This window comes from Colobus angolensis, unplaced genomic scaffold, assembly GCF_000951035.1.
Source record: "Colobus angolensis palliatus isolate OR3802 unplaced genomic scaffold, Cang.pa_1.0 Scaffold31, whole genome shotgun sequence".
Lineage (NCBI taxonomy): Eukaryota > Metazoa > Chordata > Mammalia > Primates > Cercopithecidae > Colobus > Colobus angolensis.
The window spans coordinates 10,904,674-10,925,857 of record NW_012116377.1 but is presented as its reverse complement, the minus strand read 5'-3'; the positions used below and the strand labels follow the sequence as shown (position 1 = coordinate 10,925,857).

The 21,184-nt window shown below is 37.2% G+C and overlaps 1 protein-coding gene across 3 annotated transcripts in view; it reads right to left on the bottom strand.

Annotated features, from left to right (window-relative positions):
* KPNA1 (karyopherin alpha 1 (importin alpha 5)) overlaps positions 1-19,912 on the bottom strand; it is a 75,686-nt gene extending 55,774 nt beyond the window's left edge. The window contains exons 1-2 of one of the 3 annotated variants that reach the window (XM_011950808.1): positions 19,868-19,912; positions 17,977-18,110 (exon numbers count right to left, since the gene is read on the bottom strand). In XM_011950808.1, the coding sequence (XP_011806198.1) occupies positions 17,977-18,105 (129 nt within the window). In that variant the 5' untranslated portion in view covers positions 18,106-18,110; positions 19,868-19,912. Of the gene's footprint in view, positions 1-17,976; positions 18,145-19,867 lie in introns of those variants that run through there. The other 2 variants (XM_011950809.1, XM_011950810.1) reach the window with 2 other exon arrangements.
* Between the last annotated feature and the right edge of the window lie 1,272 nt (positions 19,913-21,184).

Genomic DNA, 21,184 nt, shown 5'->3' with positions numbered 1-21,184 from the left:
GCCAATTGAAATATCCGTATTTAAAAAAAAAAGGTCCAAGCCGGGTGTGATGGCTCATGCCTGAAATCCCAGCACTTTCACTGGCGAAAGTGGGGGAATCACGATGTCAGGAGATTGAGACCATCCTGGCCAACATGGTGAAACCCGTCTCTACTAAAAATACAAAAATTAGCTAGGCGTGGTGGCACCAGCTACTCGGGAGGCTGAGGCAGAAGAATTACTTGAACCAGGGAGTCAGAGGTTGCAGTGAGCCAAGATGGCACCACTGCACTCCAGCCTGGCGACAAGAGTGAGACTCTGTCTCAAAAAAATAAGAAGAAAAAAGGTCCAAAGGGGGAAAATGGTGCTGGAACAACTGGACACACACAGACAAAAAATAATAATAATAATCTAAACCACAGGTCTTATACCCTTCATTCACAAAAATTAACCCAAAACAAATCACAGTCCTAAATGCAATAAAATAAAAAACTAGGTCAGGCACACTGGCTCGCGCCTGTAATCCCAGCACTCTGGAAGGCTGAGGTGGGTGGATCACCTGAGGTCAGGAGTTCAAGACTAGCCTGACCAACATGGTGAAACTCCATTTCTATTAATACAAAAATTAGGCCGGGGCAGTGGCTCACACCTGTAATCCCAGCACTTGGGGAGGCTGAGGCAGGTGGATCACAAGGTCAGGGGTTGAAGACCAGCCTGGCCAACATGGGGAAACCTCGTCTCTACTAAAAATACAAAAATTAGCTAGGCATGTTGGCACATGTCTGTAATCCCAGCTACTCAGGAGGCTGAGGCAGGAGAACTGCCTGAACCGGGACCCAGGAGGCGGAGGTTGCAGTGAGCCAAGACTGCGCCACTGCACTCCAGCCTCGGCTACAGAACAAGACTCCATCTCAACCAACCAACCAACCAAACAAACAAACAACAACAAAAAATTAGCCAGGTGTGATGGAAGGCATCTGTAATCCCAGCTACTCAGGAGGCTGAGGCAGGAGAATCGCTTGAATCCGGGAGGTGGAGGTTGCAGTGAGCCAAGACTGTGCCATTGCTCTCCAGCCTGGGCAACAAGAGCAAAACCCCATCCCCTGCTCAAAAAAAATGAAAAACTCCTACAAGGTAATACAGGGGAAACGCTGGAGTTCCTAGGATTGGTAATGATATTTTAGATACAACACCAAAGGCATGATCCATGAAATAACTGATAAGCTCAACTTTGTTAAAATTAAAACATTCTGCTCTGTGAAAGACACTACCAAGAGAATGAAAAGACAAGCCACAGACTGGGAAGAAATATCTGCAAAATATCTAATGAAAGACTAGTATTCAAAATATATAAAAAACTTAAAACAAGAAAACAACCCACTTAAAAATGGGCCAAACACCTTTATAGACACTTCACTAAAGAAGATATATAGATGGCAAACAAGCATATGAAGAGGTAATCTATATTATATGTTATCAGGGAAACGCAAACTAAACGAGATACCACTACCTACCTATCAGAATGGCCAAAATCCAAAACCACTGCTAACACCAAATGCTGGCAAGGCTGTGGAACAGGAACTCATATTCATTGCCAGTAGAAAAGGCAAAATGGTACAGCCACTTTGGAAGACAGTTTAGCAGTTTGTTACAAAATTAAACATACTCGGCCAGGCGCGGTGGGTCATGCCTGTAATCCCAGCACTTTGGGAGGCCGAGGCAGGTGGATCACCTGAGGTCAGGAATTCAAGACCAGCCTGAGCAACATGGTAAAACCCTGTCTCTACTAAAAATACAAAAATTAGCCGGGTGTGGTGGTAGGCGCCTGTAATCCCAGCTACTCGGGAGGCTGAGGCAGGAGAATCACTTGAACCTGGGAGGCAGAGGCTGCAGTGAACCAAAATCGTGCCACTGCACTCCAGCCTAGGTGACAGAGCAAGACTCTGTCTCAACAACAACAAAAATTAACATAGTCTTCCATAAGATCAGCAACAATATTCCTTGGTATTCATAAAAAAAAAAAAAAAATGAAAGTGTCTATCTACACAAAATCCTGCCCACAAATGTATATAGGAATTTTATCCGTTAACTGTCAAAACTCAGAAGCAACCAAGACGTCTTTCAGCAGGTAAACGGATAAACTATGGTGCCTCCAGACAATGGAATATTATTCAACACTAAAATGAAATGAGCTATGAAGCCGTGGAAAGACATGGAGGAACATTAAATACATATTATTAAGTGAAAGAGGCCAATCTCAAAAGGCATACACATTGCATGATTCCAGTTATATGACATTCTGGAAAAGGCAAAACTATAGAGACAGTAAAAAGATCAGTAGTTGTTGGAGGTTGGGGGAAAGGGGGACAAACAGGTAGAGCACAGATTTTTAGAGCAGGGAATCTACTGTGTGATATCAGACCCACAGAATGTACAATACCAGGAATAAACTCTAATATAAACCATACACTTTGAATGACAATGATGTGTCAATGTAGGTTCACTAATTATAACAAAGGTACCACTCCACGGGGGATGCTGACTATGCATATGTGGGGGCAGAGAGTATATAAGAAATCTCTGTACTATCTGTTCAATTTTGAGGGGAACCAAAAACTGCTTTAAAAAAATTAAATAAGGTCTTTATAAAAATAGTGAAATAAACTTTTTTCAGACACACACAAACTGAATGAATTCATCACCAACAGGCCAGTCCTGTAAGAAAATGTCAAAGGATGTTCCTTAGATAGAAGGAAACTAACACCAGATGAAATACAGATCTACAAAAAGGAATAAAGACCATCAGAACTAGTAATAATGTGGTACAATATTTTTCTAAATTTTTCTCATTAGAAAAAAAAAAGTATTTAAAAGAAACCACTGAGGCCAGGCACAGTGCCTCACACCTGCAATCCTAGTGCCTTGGGAGGTTGAAGCAGGAGGATCACTTGAGGTCAGGAGTTTGAGACCAGCCTGGACAATATAGTAAGACTCTGTGTCTACAAAAAATAATAAAAAATTAGCCAGGCATGGTGGCGCGTGCCTGTAGTCCTAGCCACTTGGGAGGCTGAGGTGAAAGGACCACTTGACCCTGGGAGCTCAAAGCTGCAGTGAACCATGGTGGCACCACTGCACTCCAGCCTGGGCAACAGAGGGAGACCCTGTCTCAAAAAAGACAGATAATAACAAGTGTTCCAAGAATGTGGAGAAACTGAAACCTTCATACATTGCTAATAAAAATGCAAAATGGTACATACAGCTTTTGTAGAAAACAGGTTGGCAGTTCCACAAAATATTAAATGTAGATTTACCACATAACCCAGCAATTCCACTCTCAGTACACTGTACTGAGAGTTGTACTTAGCATACTGTGTAAGTACATACATAGAAATAAAAACATACATCTACAAAAAAACTTGTATGTGTTCACAGTAGCATTATTCACAATAGTAAAAAAGTTAATCCAAATGTCCAACAACCGAATCAATAAACAAAACATGGTATATCTGCACAATGGAATATTTAGTGAGAAAAGGGAATGAAGTACCAATACATGTTACAACATGGATCAATCTGTAACACACTCTACTAAGTTAAAGAAACCAATCACAGAAGACCACATATACTGTATGATTCCACTTACATGAAATGTCCAGAATAGGCAAATCTATAGAGACAGAAAGTAGATGAGGGTTGAGGGGTGCTAAGTGGGAAGCAGAGGGAATGGAGAGTGACTGCTAATGGGCATAAGGGTTTTTTTAGCGGGTGACCAAAATGTTCTAAAATTGCTTGTGGTGAAGTTCTGGAACTCTATGAATATACTAAAAACCACTGAATTACACACTTCAAGTGGGTGAATTGTACAGTATGTGAATTAAATATCAATGAAACTGTTTCAAAGCCAACGTTAGCTAACAGAAAGCTGGAGTGACTGTATTATAATGTCAGACAAGTTGGTTTAAGATAAATAATATATCAGAAAGTAGGTAATTTCATAATGATCAAGGAGTCAATTAATCAAGAAGATGTAAGAACCCTAAACGTTTATACATCTATTCAACTAGGAACAGAAGAGAACTTCCTTAATGTCATATGACATTTTGGGCTCAATGAAATTTTTTTTAAGTTTTTAAAGAAACTCTTTTTATAAAAAAGTTTTTCTTTAGTATACTGTATAAGTACATACATAGAAATAAAAACTTTTTAAAAAGATAGAGAACTTCCTTAATCTCACAAAATATACACATGTATCACTTAACAAGAGTCTGAGAAATATATCAGATGACTTCATCATTGTGTGAACATCACAGATTGTAGTTACACAAACCTAGATGGAAGAGCCTACTACACACTGAGGCGATATGATACAGCCTATTGCTCCTAGGCTACAAATTTGTACAGCATGTTACTGTACTGAACACTGGAGGTACTTTTAACCCAAAGGTAAAAATTTGCATATCAAAATACAGAAAAGGTACAATAAAAATAAGGTAATTATAATCTTATGGGACCACATCATATATACGGCCCATAGCTAATGGAAATATAGTTATGTAGTACATGACTATATATGAAAAACCTGTAATTAACATCATAAGTAACGAAAGACCCACTACTTTTCACCTAAGGTCAGGAATAAAACAGCTAGGTCTGTTTTTATTATTTTCATTCAACACTGCACCATTAAGTTCTAGTCAATACAACCAAACAAGTTAAAGAAATAAAAGGCATTCAGATAAGAATGGAAAATAAGAAAACTTTTATCTGTAGATGACATGATTAACTATGTAAAAAACCCAATGGAATCTATAACAAAGGGACTAGAACTAACAAGTGAGTTCAGCAAGTTTTAGGAGATCAGTATACAAAATTAAACTGCATTTCTACATATTAACAATGAACAACTGAAATCTAAAAAATAACAATTACAATAGCATCAATAAAAATGAAATACTTGGGGAAAATGTGACAAAAGATAAAAATCTGTTAAGACCTACACACCAAAAGCTACAAATTGCCGAGAGAATTTAAAGATGACCTAACCTCCGCAGCAGGTCTCAGCAGCTGGCAGAGAGTGGAGAGGATGGGATAGGACAAAACGGGACAGCAACGGCCAGGTAGCCTAGCTTCACAAAGGCTCTCAACGCCTCCCCACCACCAAAATATCCAAGAGGAAAGAAGGTCAGCTCAGCTGAAGGGATAGGGAAGGAAGAGCCCAGGTGGAGATCCAGCACAGTTCTCAGCTAACCCTGCTCCTACAAAAGTGGAAAGGAAGCCAAAAAAGGCAGCAGGAAAGGATACATCTTCAGACAAAACAAAAGTGAAAAGGAAGGCAAAGAGAAAATACACCGAAGTGGCTAACCAAGAAACTAAACATTTACCTACAGAAAGCAGAGAAACTAAACTGAGAAAGCCAGAGGAAAAAAAAGCCAAGTGTGATGAATATCATATACCTTGTCTCATGAGTCATTCCTGTCTCCCTTGTACTATCCACAGGAATTTTCTGGGTTTTTTTTTTTTTTTTTTTTTTTTTAAATTGGAGTTTCACTCTTGTTGCCAAGGCTGGAGAGCAATGGCATGGTCTTGGCTCACTACAACCTCCACCTCCCAGGTTCAAGTGATCCTCCTGCCTCAGCCTCCCAAGTAGCTGGGATTACAGGCGCCTGCCACCATGCCTGGCTAATTTTTGTATTTTTAGCAGAAACGGGGCTTCAACATATTGGCCAGTCTAGTCTTGAACTGACCTCAGCTGATCCGCCCGCCTCAGCCTCCCAAAGTGCTGGAATTACAGGTGTGAGCCACCGTGCCCAGTCCAGAGGAATATTTTTATAAACTATTTTGTATATGTAAGTTTTCTAGTAGCTCTAGAAACATTTTTAGAAGGAGGGAATCCCATCTCATCCCATTTTTTAGGTGTAAATGCTTTTTTTAAGAGGTGAAATCGTTTTCTGGTTGTTTATTTTTTGGTACAAACAAAATAGTGTGGGATACTGAATTACGGCAGGCTTTGACATTCTATATATGAGGGGTTAGTTTTTATATCCTACAATAAAAAGCATACAAAATGGCAATATGGAATCACAGTCCTGCATTTAATGTCTTGAATATTTTAAATTACTTCTATTCCTATGTTTTTTTTTAGCAGAATTGTTTCCTAAAGAAAACCACTCCTTGATCATGGCTCTCCCTATCAGAATTGTGCATACTCTGTAAAATCTTCAGTCATGGTAGTGCTGTTTTCCTAATAACTTTGTTAATGTACTGCAAAAGATTGAAAATTTGAATATGTAGTATATATGCTATTAAACTGTGAATTGGTGGGATGTACATAGTAACTTAACATTTTAAGATACTGGTACCTGATAGCCTCTTAAAAATTTGCCTCCAGATTTTAAGCTGGAAATTCACTGGAATAACTGTTCAAAAAAGAATTGCAATACACAGCTTTTAAGATTTTCAGTACATATGTTAAGAATTGTGTACAAACTGAAATGTCTGTATACTGATCCTCAACACAACCAATAAAATCTCAATCATAAAAAATAAATGTGGCTGGGCACAGTGGTTCACATGACTATGATCCCAGCACTTTGGTAGGCCGAGGCAGGCAGATCACCTAAGACCAGCCTGGCCAATATGGTGAAACCTCATCTCTACTAAAAATACAAAAATTAGCTGGCATGGTGGTGGGTGCCTGTAATCCTAGCTGCTTGGGAGGCTGAGGCAGAACTGTTTGAACCAGGGAGACAGAGGTTGCAGTGAGCTGAGACTGCGCCACTGCACTCCAGCCTGGGCGACAGAGTGAGACTCCAGCTCAAAAAATAATAATAATAAAATAGAAAGAAAGATGATATAAATAAATGAAGATACTGTGCTCATGGGTCAGAGGACTCAAGATTGTTAAGAGTATCAATTCTCCAAACTGATTTATAGATTCAACATAATCCCAATCAAATTCTCAGCAGGCTTTCATGTACAAACTGAATAGCTGATTCTAAAGTTCATATAAATGTGAAGGACCCGTAATAACCAAAACAATGTTTTACTTTTTAAGGGATGAGATCCTGCTTTGACACCCAGGCTGGAGTGCAAGGGCACAATCATACCTCATTGCTGCCTCAAAATTCTGGGCTCAAGCAATTCTCCCACCTCAGTCTCTTGAGTATCTGGGACTATAGGTGCATGCTAATTGGTTTTTCTTGTTGTTGTTGTTGTTGTTTTGTTCTTTTTGTAGAGATGGTGTCCTGCCATCTTACCTAGGCTGGTCTCAAACTCCTGTGCTTAAGCGATCTTCCTGCCTCAGCCTCCCAAGGTGCTGGTATTACAGGCATGAGTCACTGCGCCCAGACCAAAACAATTTTGAAAAAGAAAAAGCGCTCTAACACTACCTGATTTGAAACTAATCTTAAGGCTACAGTTATCGGCCAGCATGGTATTTAACCTATATAAACAGACCAATAGAACAAAGTAGAGGTCCAGAAACAGACCTATACAGATACGGTCAAAGGTAAGTATTTCCAAGGAAATTCAATAGGGGGGAATAATCTTTACAATAAATGGCACCTGAACAACTGGACAGCCATATGAAAAAAAAAAAAGACCCTTAACATGTACCTCACATCAGAAATAAATGCTTGTTCTTTAAAATATACTTTTGTAAATGAAAAGGCAAGCCACTGACTGGGAGAAACTATGTGTAAAACATACACCTAGCAAAAGACATATCTAGAAGACAATCGACGCAATTAAAAAATTTCACTGGAAAGGAATTTTTTTAACAGACTTCACTAAAGTAGATACACAGCAAACAATCCCATGAAAAGATGCTCACTGGTGATCTATTGTATAGCATAGTGACTACAGTTAATAATAATGTATTACATAAGTCAAAATTGCTAAAAGAGTGAATATGAAATGTTCGCACCACAAAGAAGTATATAAGATGATAAATATACACAATTATTATTTGCCAATTAAAAATAAACTTTTTTAAAAAAGAAAAGATGCTCACAACTTTATTTATTAGGTGAATGAAAACTGAAACCATCATGGAGTACTTCTACATATCCCTCAGAATAGCTGAAATAGAAAAGACTGACCATACCAAGTGTGAACAATGATGTGTAGCAACTCAAACTCTCATACACTGCTCATGGGAAGGTAAAATAGTACAACCCATTTTGGCAAACAGTTGACAGCACCTTAAGTATATACCAGCTATACAACCCAGCCACATCACTTCTAGATACTTATCTGAGGGAAAGGAAAAGTTATATCCACACAAAAAGCTGTCCATGAGTGTTCCTAACAATTTTATTTGTAATCAACAAAAACTGGAAATAATCCAAATTTCCATCAACAAGTGAATGGATAAACCAATTGTTGTTTATCCATACAATAGAATACTACTCAATCATAAAATGGAATGAACAATTCATACATAAAACAGTAAGTGAATACCAAAATGATTAAATTCTGTGAAACGAGAAAGAAAAAGAATACACGTTGCATAATTCCATTTATGGTAACTAATCAGTGGTAACAGAAAATAGATCAGAGGAAAGGGGTAGAGAAAAATGTACTAAAAAAGTGTACTAGGAAACCTCTGGGTGAGATGAATATGCTCACAACTTAATTATGGTGATGGTTTTCACAGACTGTCAACCAGACTGTCATAAACCTATTTTTAAAAGATTCCATGTTAAATTCTGTGCATTCTTAATGATATTAAAGCACACACTATTTCATCCCTTTGGAGGATGCTAAGAAACCAACTCATTATTCTGAAAAAAAAATACAGGAAGAGAATCAAGCATTTCTCTGTCCTATGTGAACTGTAGCTAAGGGAAAGGTCTTCTTTTGAGTGACCTTCCAGCTAATAAAAGCAGAAGGAATGATCACTGTAACCTCTCCAAAAGTAATGGATCTAGGCAGGGACCATCAAACACTGCCAGAACTTGAGGTAAAAAGCTATCAGGGCTCTTTATAATGACAGATCAGGCTGACAAAACCAGAATGTAAGGATTAGCCAAGTAATGAATTAAAAAATAGGCAAAACAACCAAATAGACATTTCTCCAAAGATATACAAATGCCAACAAGCATATGAAAAGATGCTCAACATCACTTATCGTTAGACAAATGGAAATCAAAACTACCAGAAAATGTGCAGCCACTACGAAAAACAGTAGGGAGGCTCTTGAAAATATTAAAAATGAAATTATCATATGATCTAGACATCCCACTTATATGTATATGTCCAAAAGAATTCAAAACAGAGTATCAAAAGAGATATTTGCACACTCATGCTCAATGCAGCATTATTCACATGGGCCAGGAGGTGGAAGCAGCCCAAATGTCCATTAACAGATGAATAAACAAAATGTGGTAATACATACAATGGAATATTATTCAGCCTTAAAGAAAAAGGGATCCTGTTATAAGCTACAACATAGATGAACCTTGAAGTCATTATGCTGAGTGAAGTAAGTCAGTTACAAGAGGACAAATATTGTATGAGTCTACTTATATGAGTTATCTAGAAAAATCAAAATCATGGAAACAAAGTAGAATGTCAGTTGTCAGAAGCTGGGAAAGGAGAAATGAGGAATACTTGTTTAATGTGGTATAGAATTTCAATTCTGCAAGATGAAAAAGTTCTAGATATATGTTATATAACAATGTGAATATTGTTAACACTACTGAACTGTACACCTAAAAATGGATAAGAGGAAGAATTTTGTTTTCACCAATTATTAATAAAAATTTTTTAAAACGGTTAAGGGACAGCACCAAATACAATGTATGACTTATTTAGTTTCTGACTCTAAGAAACAAACATAAGATTTTATGACAATGTAGAAAATCTGAATGTTGACTAGATGCTTAATATTAAGAAACTAACTCTTTAAAGTATGATAGCACTATTCTGAATGACCTTCCAGCTAATAAAAGCAGAAGAAATGATCACTGTAACCCCTATAAAAGTAATGGAACTAGGAAGGGACCATCAAAGACTGCTAAAACTTGAGGTGAAAAGCTGACAGGGCTCTTTGATGATTTTTAAGTTTAAAAATCTTTATCCGGGGCTGGGCACCGTGGCTCACTCCTGTAATGTCAGCACTTTGGGAAGCCAAGGCAGGAGGACTGCTTGAGGTCAAGAGTTTGAGACCAGCCTGGGCAACATAGTGAGACCCCATCTCTACAAGAAAAGTTTTGAATCAGCCAGGCGTAGCGGTGCGTGCCTGCAGCCCCAGCTACTAGGGAGGCTGAAGTGGATCACTTTGAGCCTGGGAGATTGAGGCTATAGTGAGTTGTAATCACACCACTACACTCCAGCCAGCATGGGCAACAGAATGAGACCCTGTCTCCAAAAAAGAAAAAAAGAATCTTTATTCTGTACAGATACATATTGAAGTATTTACAGATAAAATAATTTGATAGCTGGGATTTGCTCAAGTAATCTAGGACATTATTTTACTTCTGTCTCAGTGCAACATCTGGTGGTGAAGAATTCTTTGGTTGACAGTTTCCTTCTTTAAAGATGCTTCTCCACTGTCTTCTGGCTTGTATTGTTTACAATGAGAACTCTGATGTCATCCTTACCTCCGTTCCTCTGCATGTACATGTCTTTACTCTGGGTGTTTTTAAAGAGTTTCTTTTTAAGATGAGGTTTGAGCAGTTTGGCTATGATGTGCCATGATGTAGTTTTCTTCATCTTTCTTGTGTCGGGGATTCACTTAGTTCCTTCAATCGGTGGATTTACAGTTCTTCATTATAAAAGGTTTTCAGCCATTATTTCTTTAAGTATTTTTTCTCTTCCACCCTCTCTTTTCCTTTGGGGACTCCCAATTGTCTGTATTCAGGTTTCTTGAAGTCCCATAACTCACTTGTGGTTTTTTGGCCCTCGTGTGTGTGTGTGTGTGTGTGTGTGTGTGTGTGTGTCGGGGCGGGGGGAAAGGGGGGGTATCACCTCTTTTTCATTCTTGATAGTTTCTATTCCTATGCCCAGAAGTTCACTAATCTTTCCTTTTGCAATTTCTAATTGCAATTAATCCCATTTGTGAATTTCTCATCTTGGACATCACAGTTTTTATCTCCAGGAGTTCAAATTGAGTCTTTTCATACCTTTTTACTTTATTAGGTTTTTTTTTTTTTTAAAAGAGAGTCTCACTCAGGCACTCAGGCTGGAACACAGTGGCACAGTCATAGGAATAAGCCTCAAACTCCTGGGCTCAAGCCACCCTCTCACCTCAACCTTGGGACTTAGGACCATAGCGTGCAGCACAAGTTTTTTATTTATTTATTTACTTTCTGGTAGAGACAGGGTCTCGTTATGTTGCTCCTGGGCTCAAGCGATCCTCCCACCTCAGCCTCCCAAAGCACTGGGATTATAGGCATGAATCACCATGCCTGGCAGAGTCTTTATCTTCCATATCTCTAACTTCTTGAACATATGGAATATGGTATGGTTATAATAACTAAATTTTATTACCTGCTAATTCTAACATCTTTATGAGGTGAGTCAGTTTCAACTGATCATTCTCCCCATTGTGTTGTGTTTTCCTGCTTTTTTGCATATGTCACAATCTTTGGATGTCAGACGATGTTAATTTTACCTCGTGTACTGGGTATTTTTGTATTCCTATAAACATTCCTGAGCTCCATTTTGGTATACAGCTAAGTTATATGGAAACTTTTTGATCCTTTTGGACCTTGCTTTCATTTGTCAGGTTAAGTCTGGACCAGTACTAAGTATATAGCTCATTAATCTTAACTACTGAGGCAAGGCTCTCCTGAATACTCTACCTAATCCCTCATGAATTACGAGTTTCTCCAGTCTAGCTAGTGGGATAGGCACTATTTCCAGCCCTGTGTAAGTACCAGACACTGTTCTCTCTAAACCTTTAAAATGATATTTTCTCTAACTTTGGGTAGTTTCCTCAAACACGTGCTAATCAGCATTCTGCTGAATATTTGTGGAAAGCCTTTGAAGATTTTCAGGCTTCACTCAATATACAGGTCTCTCTTCTTTGATATTCCATCCTATGAACTCTATTTGCCTGGTCTTCATAGACTCTCAGCTCTGCCTCAACACAGCAAGGCTGTGGGCTCTGCCTTAGCGCCTTTTCTATGTTTACAACTAGAAACTCAAAACAGTAAGCTGAGATAATCACAGGATTTATCTCATTTGTTTCCCATCTTTAGAGATCACTATCTTTCACTGCCTAATGCCTAGTGTCTTGAACTGCTGTTTTCATGTATTGTATCTGTTTATTCCTGGTTCCTTCAGGTAGGAGGGTAAATCCTAGTCCTAATACTCCATTTTGGCCAGAAGCAGATGTCTTTATAACCTTTCCTGATACTCAAAATACCCCATTTTTACCCAATGGGAGCTAGTTCAAGTTAGCTCTGAGTCTTTTCAACAAAACTCCAGTGGTCTCAGATAACTTCTTTGCTTTATAAAATATTCCCTATCTTTAACCAAGAACCAGTTATTTTTGTAAGGAACCTGGTTCCTTTGAGAGAAAAATTCTAAATACCTCAGAATGCCAGTGCTCACTGCAACAAGGTAATTTACTATTTCTAGGCCCTCTCAGGACACGGCTGGTATTTTGTTTTATTAAAGAAAATATATCATAAATTCCCAGTGATATTACCAATTCAAACTTAACTTCTGTAATTTTCTTATTTACTTATTTTTTTAAACTAAAAGTATCAGGTTTCTAATATTAATATAAATATGAATTTCCTTTATTCATATACAAATATATATAGTTTCATAATAACTACCAGTTTTATATGATTACCAAAAGCAAGTGAAGATTCATTTATACTTCTCTTTTGTCGTTAAGATATAAACTAGCAGAGGAAATTAGTCAAATTACCATAGTTTAACATATATTAAATTAATTCTTCTCTGTGTGGCTTAGCCATATAAGCATGACAAACCAGGTCACTTGTTTCCTTCTTTTTAATTTGAAGATTTCTTCTCTCATTTTGATATAATTTTGTTTTACAGTTATTTAAAACATTTACATGATTCCAAAATCATACCTAGTCACTAACATTACATCTACTGAACATGCAGTTTACATGCACAGGCAGTTTGGTACGGTGGGATGCTGTTAGTAATCTCTTAAGTACTATAGGTCATGAAAAACACAACTGCTCGTGCGATATTTAACTCAGAACAGCAAAGCTATGTCAACAGTATTCAAAACTGCTAGAAAAAAAATTACCAACAGAAAATATTTTTAAAATGTACAACCACTTTCAAGATACGCTAAGTGTTATTAATGCAGTGATAAAAACTGTAGCGGCTGTTGGTTAAACAGCAAGTGAAATCAAAGGGCAAACTGACCAACATGCAACTAATACTACTAGGCAAAAGAAGCACTAACAAAAACTGGTTTGATAAAAATGGAAGAACGAGATTGATTAACATATTAAATTTGTCAAAGACAATTTATAATGCAGTAAAAGGTTGGAAAACATGCAAGTTATGCAGTTACTCAAGCAAAAATGTCTCAGCATGATGGACAACTGTGAAAATCTTTAAAATGGCATTAAATGAAATAATCCCAAAAGGGTAACAGAGGTCATACAGAATAAGAGATGTACCACGGTATCCAAATAGCTATAATCAATATCATTTAATCGTTAGTAGTTGTAAGAGGTGGGCTAAGCATGCAAAGCAATGCTGTGACCATCACATTTTAATTATGTGCTTTCTTTCCAATCCTGCCCTGCAAAACAATCACAAGATTTGTGTCACAGCATGCCAGTACAACTTTTATCAGGTGGACCTAATGCTGCAGGATCCTGTGGAAAGAACACTAATTCAGATATGAAAAGATTTTGGTTCTACTTATCTGCTATGTAATCTTGGCCAAATCATTCAAACTCAAAATTCTGGTGTAAAATAGAATCATGGTTTGTACCTGCACTGCTCTACAGAAATATAATGAAAGCCACAAATGAAATTTTAAAAATTTCTAGTAGCCACATTTAAAAAAGGAAATAAAATTAATTTTAACATTTTATTTAACCCATGTCTAGAATATTATTTCAGTATAAAAATTGAGATACTTATTTTTTCATACGGAATCTTCAAAATCCAGTGTAAATTTTACACTTACATATATCAGTTTGAATTAGCCACATATTAAATGCTCAATAGCTAACTGTAGCTGGTGACTATCTCATATTGGACAGCATAGCTCAACCATTTTCAAACTTTTCATGGGGAAACAGAAGCAGGAGACTCAACGGAGCCTCATAGCTCCACAGAACATAATTTTAACACTGCTGGTCTAGATTATTGCAAAGGTTCTTTCCAGTGAAAAAGACTATTATTCTTTATGGCAATGGTCACTTACACTGAACTGCCATAACCACTTAGCTGAGTTTCAGATAAAGGACCAGTAATGCTATGAATTTATTTTCTATCCTTTTCAGTGTTTTTACATACATATGCTTTATCTTGTCCATAATCAGACACTTAAAGACATTCACAATTATTGTGTAACTGTAATATATCAGAAAATAATAACCTACCTCAGAGTTTGGTTGAGATGATTAGAGAGGTTAATTCATTAAGTGCTTAGAATAGCAAACAACTGTTATCATCAATACTTCATCATTAATCCACTACACTATTCTAGAACTGTCCAGCTCTATTCACAACAGGATTAAAACATATTATAGCTTTTCTTCCAAGGTCAGTAAAATTTTCATGCCAGTTGTAAACTAATCAACATAATAATCTACCTTATACAATGAGACATACAGATCAAAAATAGTAGAAGCAGGCCTTCCCATCCTTTTAGTCTCAGAAATACTACCCCACAATGACAAAAGGGACAAGAAACAGAAACAGTATGTGTAGCTCCCAGCCATATCTACGACAATGGAAAAACAGATTGAGAAATGACATACGAGTTAGAGTGGAGGAAGATCAAACCTAAGAGCCTATGGAGGAATATACTGTTGAGAGGCAAGCCCACAAACCACACAGAGCCTTGGAAAGCCTCAGGAATTTTTCTTAATTGAGGTATAATGGAAAGCTGTGGTGAGGTAGCAGACTGAAACAAGGGCATGGTTTGAAAAAGAGAAAATTAAGAAAACCAGCCTAGTAAGTCCAACATTTGACTTACAGGATATGAGGAAGGAAGAAGTTTCTCAATGAATTAACACAGGAAAATTCCCAAGAACATAGTCTTATACTGAAAGTACCCTCCTTTACCCTATCACCACACCGGCTAAATTTTGTATTTTTAGTAGAGACAGGATTTCACCACGTTGGCCAGGCTGGTCTCGAACTCCTGATCTCAGGTGATCTGCCCATCCTGGCCTCCCAAAGTGCTGGGATTACAGGCATGAGCCACCCCACCCGGCCTCATTATAGTTTTAACTTTCATTTATTTGATAATTAGTGATGTTGACCATTTTTTCATGGTCACTTGTATGTCTTCTTTTGAGAAGTATCTTTTCATGTCCTTTGCCCACGTTTTAATGGAGTTTTTTCTTGTTGTTTGAGTTCCTTATAGATTCTGAACATTAGAACTTTGTCAGATGGTGTTAACAAATATTTTCTCCCATTCTGTAGGTTGTCTGTTAAATACATTATTGCACTTGCTGTGCAGAAGCTTTTTAGTTTAAGTCCCATTTACCTATTTTTGGTTTTGGTATGTTTCCTTTTGAGGACTTAATCATAAATTCTTTGCTTAGATCAATGTCCAGAAGAGTTTTTCCCAGGTTTTCTTCTAGGATTTTTATAGTTTCAGGTTATATATTTAATTATTGAATCCATCTTGAGTTAATTTTTGTATATGGCAGGCGTACACTTTCATTCTTTTGCATAACGCTCTCCAATTTTCCCAGCACTATTCATTGAATAGTGTAACCTTTCCCCCATATATACTTCTGCCAACTTGGTCCAAGATCAGTTGGTTGACGGTATGGGGCTTTATTTCTGGATTCTCTATTCCATTCCATTGACTTATATGTCTACTTTTATACCAGTACTGCGTTGTTTTCAATTACTATAGCCTTGTAGTATAATTTGACATTAGGTAATGTGATACCTCCAGCTTTATATTTTGCTTAAGATGGCTTTGGCGATGGGGGCTCTTTTTTGGTTCCGTATGAATCCCAGGATTGTTTTCCCTTATTCTGTGAAGAATGACATTGGTAATTCAAGAGAAATTGCACTGAATCTGTAGATTGCTTTAAATAGTATACAAATTTTATAATGAAGTTTAATTACATGAAATCAGTAGTCACCAAGAAGAAACAGAATAAAATGAACACTGTGTTAATCAACGAGTGCCACTGCTACACCTTCAAATGGTGTTATGCCAAATAAGATCCCTACACTGGTGGTTATATTCAGACCTATACCTGGGTTCACATGTATCATACATGTATTCCATTTAAATATATGAATACAAATATATAACCATGCTGTTATGATTTCTGAGAATAAAAGGAAAGGAAATTGCTGTAATCCCAGCATTTTGGGAGGCTGAGGCAGGCGGATCACGAGGACAAGAGATGGAGACCATCTTGGCCAGGATGGTGAAACTCTGTCTCTACTAAAAATACAAAAATTAGCTGGGTGTGGCAACATGCGCCTGTAGTCCCAGCTACTCAAAAGGCTGAGGCAGGAGAATCGCTTGAACCTGGGAGGTGGAGGTTGCAGCAAGCCAAGATCACGCCACCATACTCCAGCCTGGTGACAGAGCAAGACTGTCTCAAAAAAACCACGCACACACACACAGAAAAAAACAAAAAAAGAAAGAAAAGGAAATTCACCCAAAAAATAGAAGCTAATATAAAAGCTCACTGAAAGAAAAGGATCCATTTCCAGTTCAAAAATAAATAAATAAATATATAAATAAGAGAAAATTAAGGGAATACATTCAAAGATGATAAAGCAGGTCAAGAATTCATAACTTGCTACACTCAATATAAAGTCTATTACAATATTACAAAGTATCTTTGCCAATAATAAAGTGCTTGATTCATATATCTACAACCCTAACAAATAAAATACTGAGGTTGTAATGTACTGTTGGACTTCACCTAACTGGATTATCTAATGCAGTTTTTCATAAAATCTGTTTTGAGAATATTTCACTATGACTGCAAAATATTTATAATAGAATATCTTATTTCTCAAACATGAGGGTTCTAATTCATCTGACTTTATGGAATTTCTATAGTGAGGATCAAATGCTCCTTCAGGCTCCAAAGTCCCTCCTTAGCAAAAAAAAAAAAAAAAAAAAAAGTCACTTAAGCCTTATGTCTTTTTATTTCTTTGCCAAAAGTAATAGACCATTTGTCAACAGCATTTTCAAAGGAAGTCTTAAAAAAAAAAAAAAAAGTTCTAAATGTCTTTGTGAGTAATAAAGAATTAATCTGGAATAAAAAGACATATTCTGTGAATGAAATTTTACTTTAGAATGTTAGATAACAAAGAAATGTAAAGACAAACATGAAACAAGTGTAGCAAATTGTTGACAATTACTGAATTCAAAGGACTGGTTTATGAGGTTTCTTCTTTCTTTTTGTATATATTTTTACATTTCCAATTTTAAGTTTACAATGAACAGCAACACTTTATTGGTCACTTGTGAATTCATTAACAAACATACACCAAAAATATCTTAAAGAAGAAAGTTGTACCTTTAGAAAACTAAAATACACTAAAAACAAATAGGTGAAAATATTGAACAGTGTAGTTATGCTGAGAAAATGAGAACATGACAGACTTCCCCATTCTTGTATACCACTTTTCAGGACCTCCTCATCCCCACTCCAAAAAAGTGATTTTACAGGGGAGAACGGGAACGGGAATACGCGCACGCGCGCACACACACACACACACACACACACACACACACACACATTGTTAAAATAAAGGAAGGTAGTTTCAGGCTTAAAATGGAACATTAAATTCTTTAAAAGAAATGAATAAAGGTAAAGGATTTACCTGTTCTTCTCTTTTCTGCTTTCGTAACTGTAGTCCTTCTTCCTCCCTCCTTCTGCGCATCTCATCGGGATTCAGAGATTTGTTCTTGTAACTTTTTAGGCGAAAGTTCTCTTTTCCTGGGGTGGTCATGATTTCTACAAAAAAAGTGGGGAGAGAAGAAATGAGTTTACTGTGAAGAGCTCTGTTATTCTAGGAGCTCAGTCTTTTAAACATATACATGCCCAGACATATCCCAAAGGGACATCAGAAATGGCTACTTCCCCTCCCCTCCACTGCCTTTTTTGAGACAAAGTCTTGCTCTGTCCACCCAGACTAAAGTAAGGTGGTGCAATCATAGCTCACTGCAGCCTCAAACTCCTGGGTTCAAGCAATCCTCCTGCTTCAGGTTCCTGAGTATCTGGGACCACAGGTGCATGCCACCACGCCCAGCAATTTTTTTTATTATTTGTAGAGACAGGGTCTGATCATGTTGCCCAGGCTGGTCTTGAAGTCCTGCTTCAAGTGATCCTCCCACCTTGGCCTCCCAAAGTGCTGGGATTTCAGGTGTGAGCCACTACACCTGGCCAGGTTACTTTAACAGTTTTATTAAAATGTGCTATTCAACAGCTTTTAGTGTATTTACAGCTTGTACAACCTTCATCACAGTGAATTTTGGGACATTTTAATTACCTCAAAAAGAAATCCTGTATTGTTTAAGCTATCATCCCTATTATGGACATTTCACATGAACAGAACAGAATCATGTAATATGCAATATTCTGTGACTGGCTTCTTTCACTTAGCATGTCTTCAAGGTTCATCCATGTTGTAGCATATATCAGTACTTCATTTTTTTTTAGGCTGAATTCCAAATGGACATTTGGAATGTTTCCAGCTTTCAGCTATTATGAATAACACTTCTACAAACATTTGTGGTCAAGTTTTATACGTTTTAATTTCTCTGGGTTACATACCTAGAATCGCTAGGTCATATGGTAACTATGTTTAATTGCTTAAGAAACTGCTCAACTGTTTTTCCAAAGTGGCTGTACCTTTTTATATTCCCATCAGCAACATATAAGGCTTGTAGTATCTCCACAACCTTGCTAGCACTTTCCTATTAAAACTTTCATTGAAACCATCCTAGCGGGTGTTAGTGGCATCTCATTGTAGTTTTGGTTTGCAATCCCCTGATGACAAATGAGATGGAGCATCTTTTCACATATGTGTTAACTGTGTATCTCCCATTAAAATAAATTCTATTCAGAGCCTTCATCCATTTTTTAATTAGGTTGTCCTTTATTATTGAGTTATAAGAGTTATTTTTACATTCTAGATAAGGGTCACTTATCAGATGTGCTTTTCAAATATATTCCATAGATTGTCTTTTCACTTTCTTGGTGTCCTTTGAAACACAAAAGTTTTAATTTTGATAAAGTCCAAATTAATCTGTTTTTTGTTGTTGTTGTTCATGCTTTTGGTGTCATATCCAAGAATGCTTAACCTTGTACTTCTTTCCAAGAGTTTTACCTGTTCAAGTCTGTGATCCATTTTGAGTTAATTTTTGTTTGTAACATGATATGAGAGTCCAACTGCATTTTCTGCTTGTGTCTATCCAGTTGTCCCAACACTGCTTGTTGAAAAGACTCCTCTTTCTCCACAGAATGGTCTTGGCACCTGCTACAGACTGAATGTGCGTCTCACCCAAAATTCTTATGTTAAATCCTAACTCCCAATGTGATAGTGTTTGAAGGTGAAGCCTTTGGGAGATGATTAGCCCTTAGAGGTAGAGTCCATATAAATAGGATTAAGGCCCTTAAAAAGAGACGCCCAAAGAGTTCACTTGCTCCTTCAGCCATGTGAGGACAGAGAGAAAAGAAAGACATCTGTAAACCAGGAAGCAGGCTCTCACCAGACACTGAATCTGCCAGTGCCTTGATCTTGGATTTCCCAGCCTCCGGAACTGTGAGAAATAAATTTCTATTGTCTGTTAGTCACCTAGTCTCCGGTATTTCATTACAGCAACCCAAACGGACCATGACAGCACCTTGTTGACAACCAGCTGACTATATACATATATGTGGTTTAATTTCTTGACATTCAATTCTATTCCACTGATCTCTATGTGTATCCCTGTGCCAGCCCCACACTGTCTTGGTTACCCATTGCTTCAAAGTAAGTTTTGAACTCGAAAAATGTGAGTCTTCTTACTTTTTTGGTTCTTTTTTCAAGATTGTTTTGGCTATTATTAATCCCTTGCAATTCTATATGAACTTTAGAATCAGTTTGTCAATTTCTATGAAGAAGTCAGCTATGATTCTGATAGGAGACTGCACTGAATCTGTAGATCAATTTGGGAAATATCGGCACCTTAATGTTAAATCTTCCACTTACTTAAGATAGGAGTTCTATTTAGATCTTAATTTCTGTCTATAATGTAATGTAGCTTTCAGAGTATGTTTTATACTTTTGTTAAATTCATTCCTAAGTAATTTTATGCCAATGGAAATGAAATTTTTAATTCTGATTGTTCATCACAAATCTAGAAAAATACGATTGATTTTTGTATATTGATCTTGTATTCTACAATCCTGCTTATTTAATTGTTGCTAATGCTTTATCTGATACATATCATGTTATCTACAAACAGATAGCTTTACTTCTCCCTTTCCAATTTTGATGTCTTTTATTTCTTTTTCTTGTCTAACTACCCTGGCTAGAGTCTCCAATTCAATGTTGAATAGAAACGGAGCAGACATCCCTGTCTTATGCTAGACCTTAGAATGAAAGCAGTCTTTTACATTAAGTATGATGTTACCTTTGGATTTTCTGTGAATGCACTTTTATTGGGCTGAGAAGTTCTCTCTTATTCTTAGTTGACTATTTTATCAATAAAGAGTGTCAGATTTTGTCAAATGCTTTTTCTGTGCCTATTGAAATTACAATGTGTGTGTGTGTGCTTTTTTTGTTTTTTTTTAAGAGACAAGGGCCAGGTACAGTGGCTCATGTCTATAATTCTAGCATTTTGGGAGGTCAAGGCACAAGTATCACTTGAAACCAGGAGTTCAAGACCAGACTGGGCAACATGGTGAGACTCCATCTCTACAAAAAATTAAAAAAATAAAAATCAGACAGGCTGGTGGTGTGCACCTGTAGTCCCAGGTACTCAGGAGGCTGAGGCAGCAGGATAGCTTGAGCCCAGGAGTTCCAGGCTGCAGTGAGCCATGAT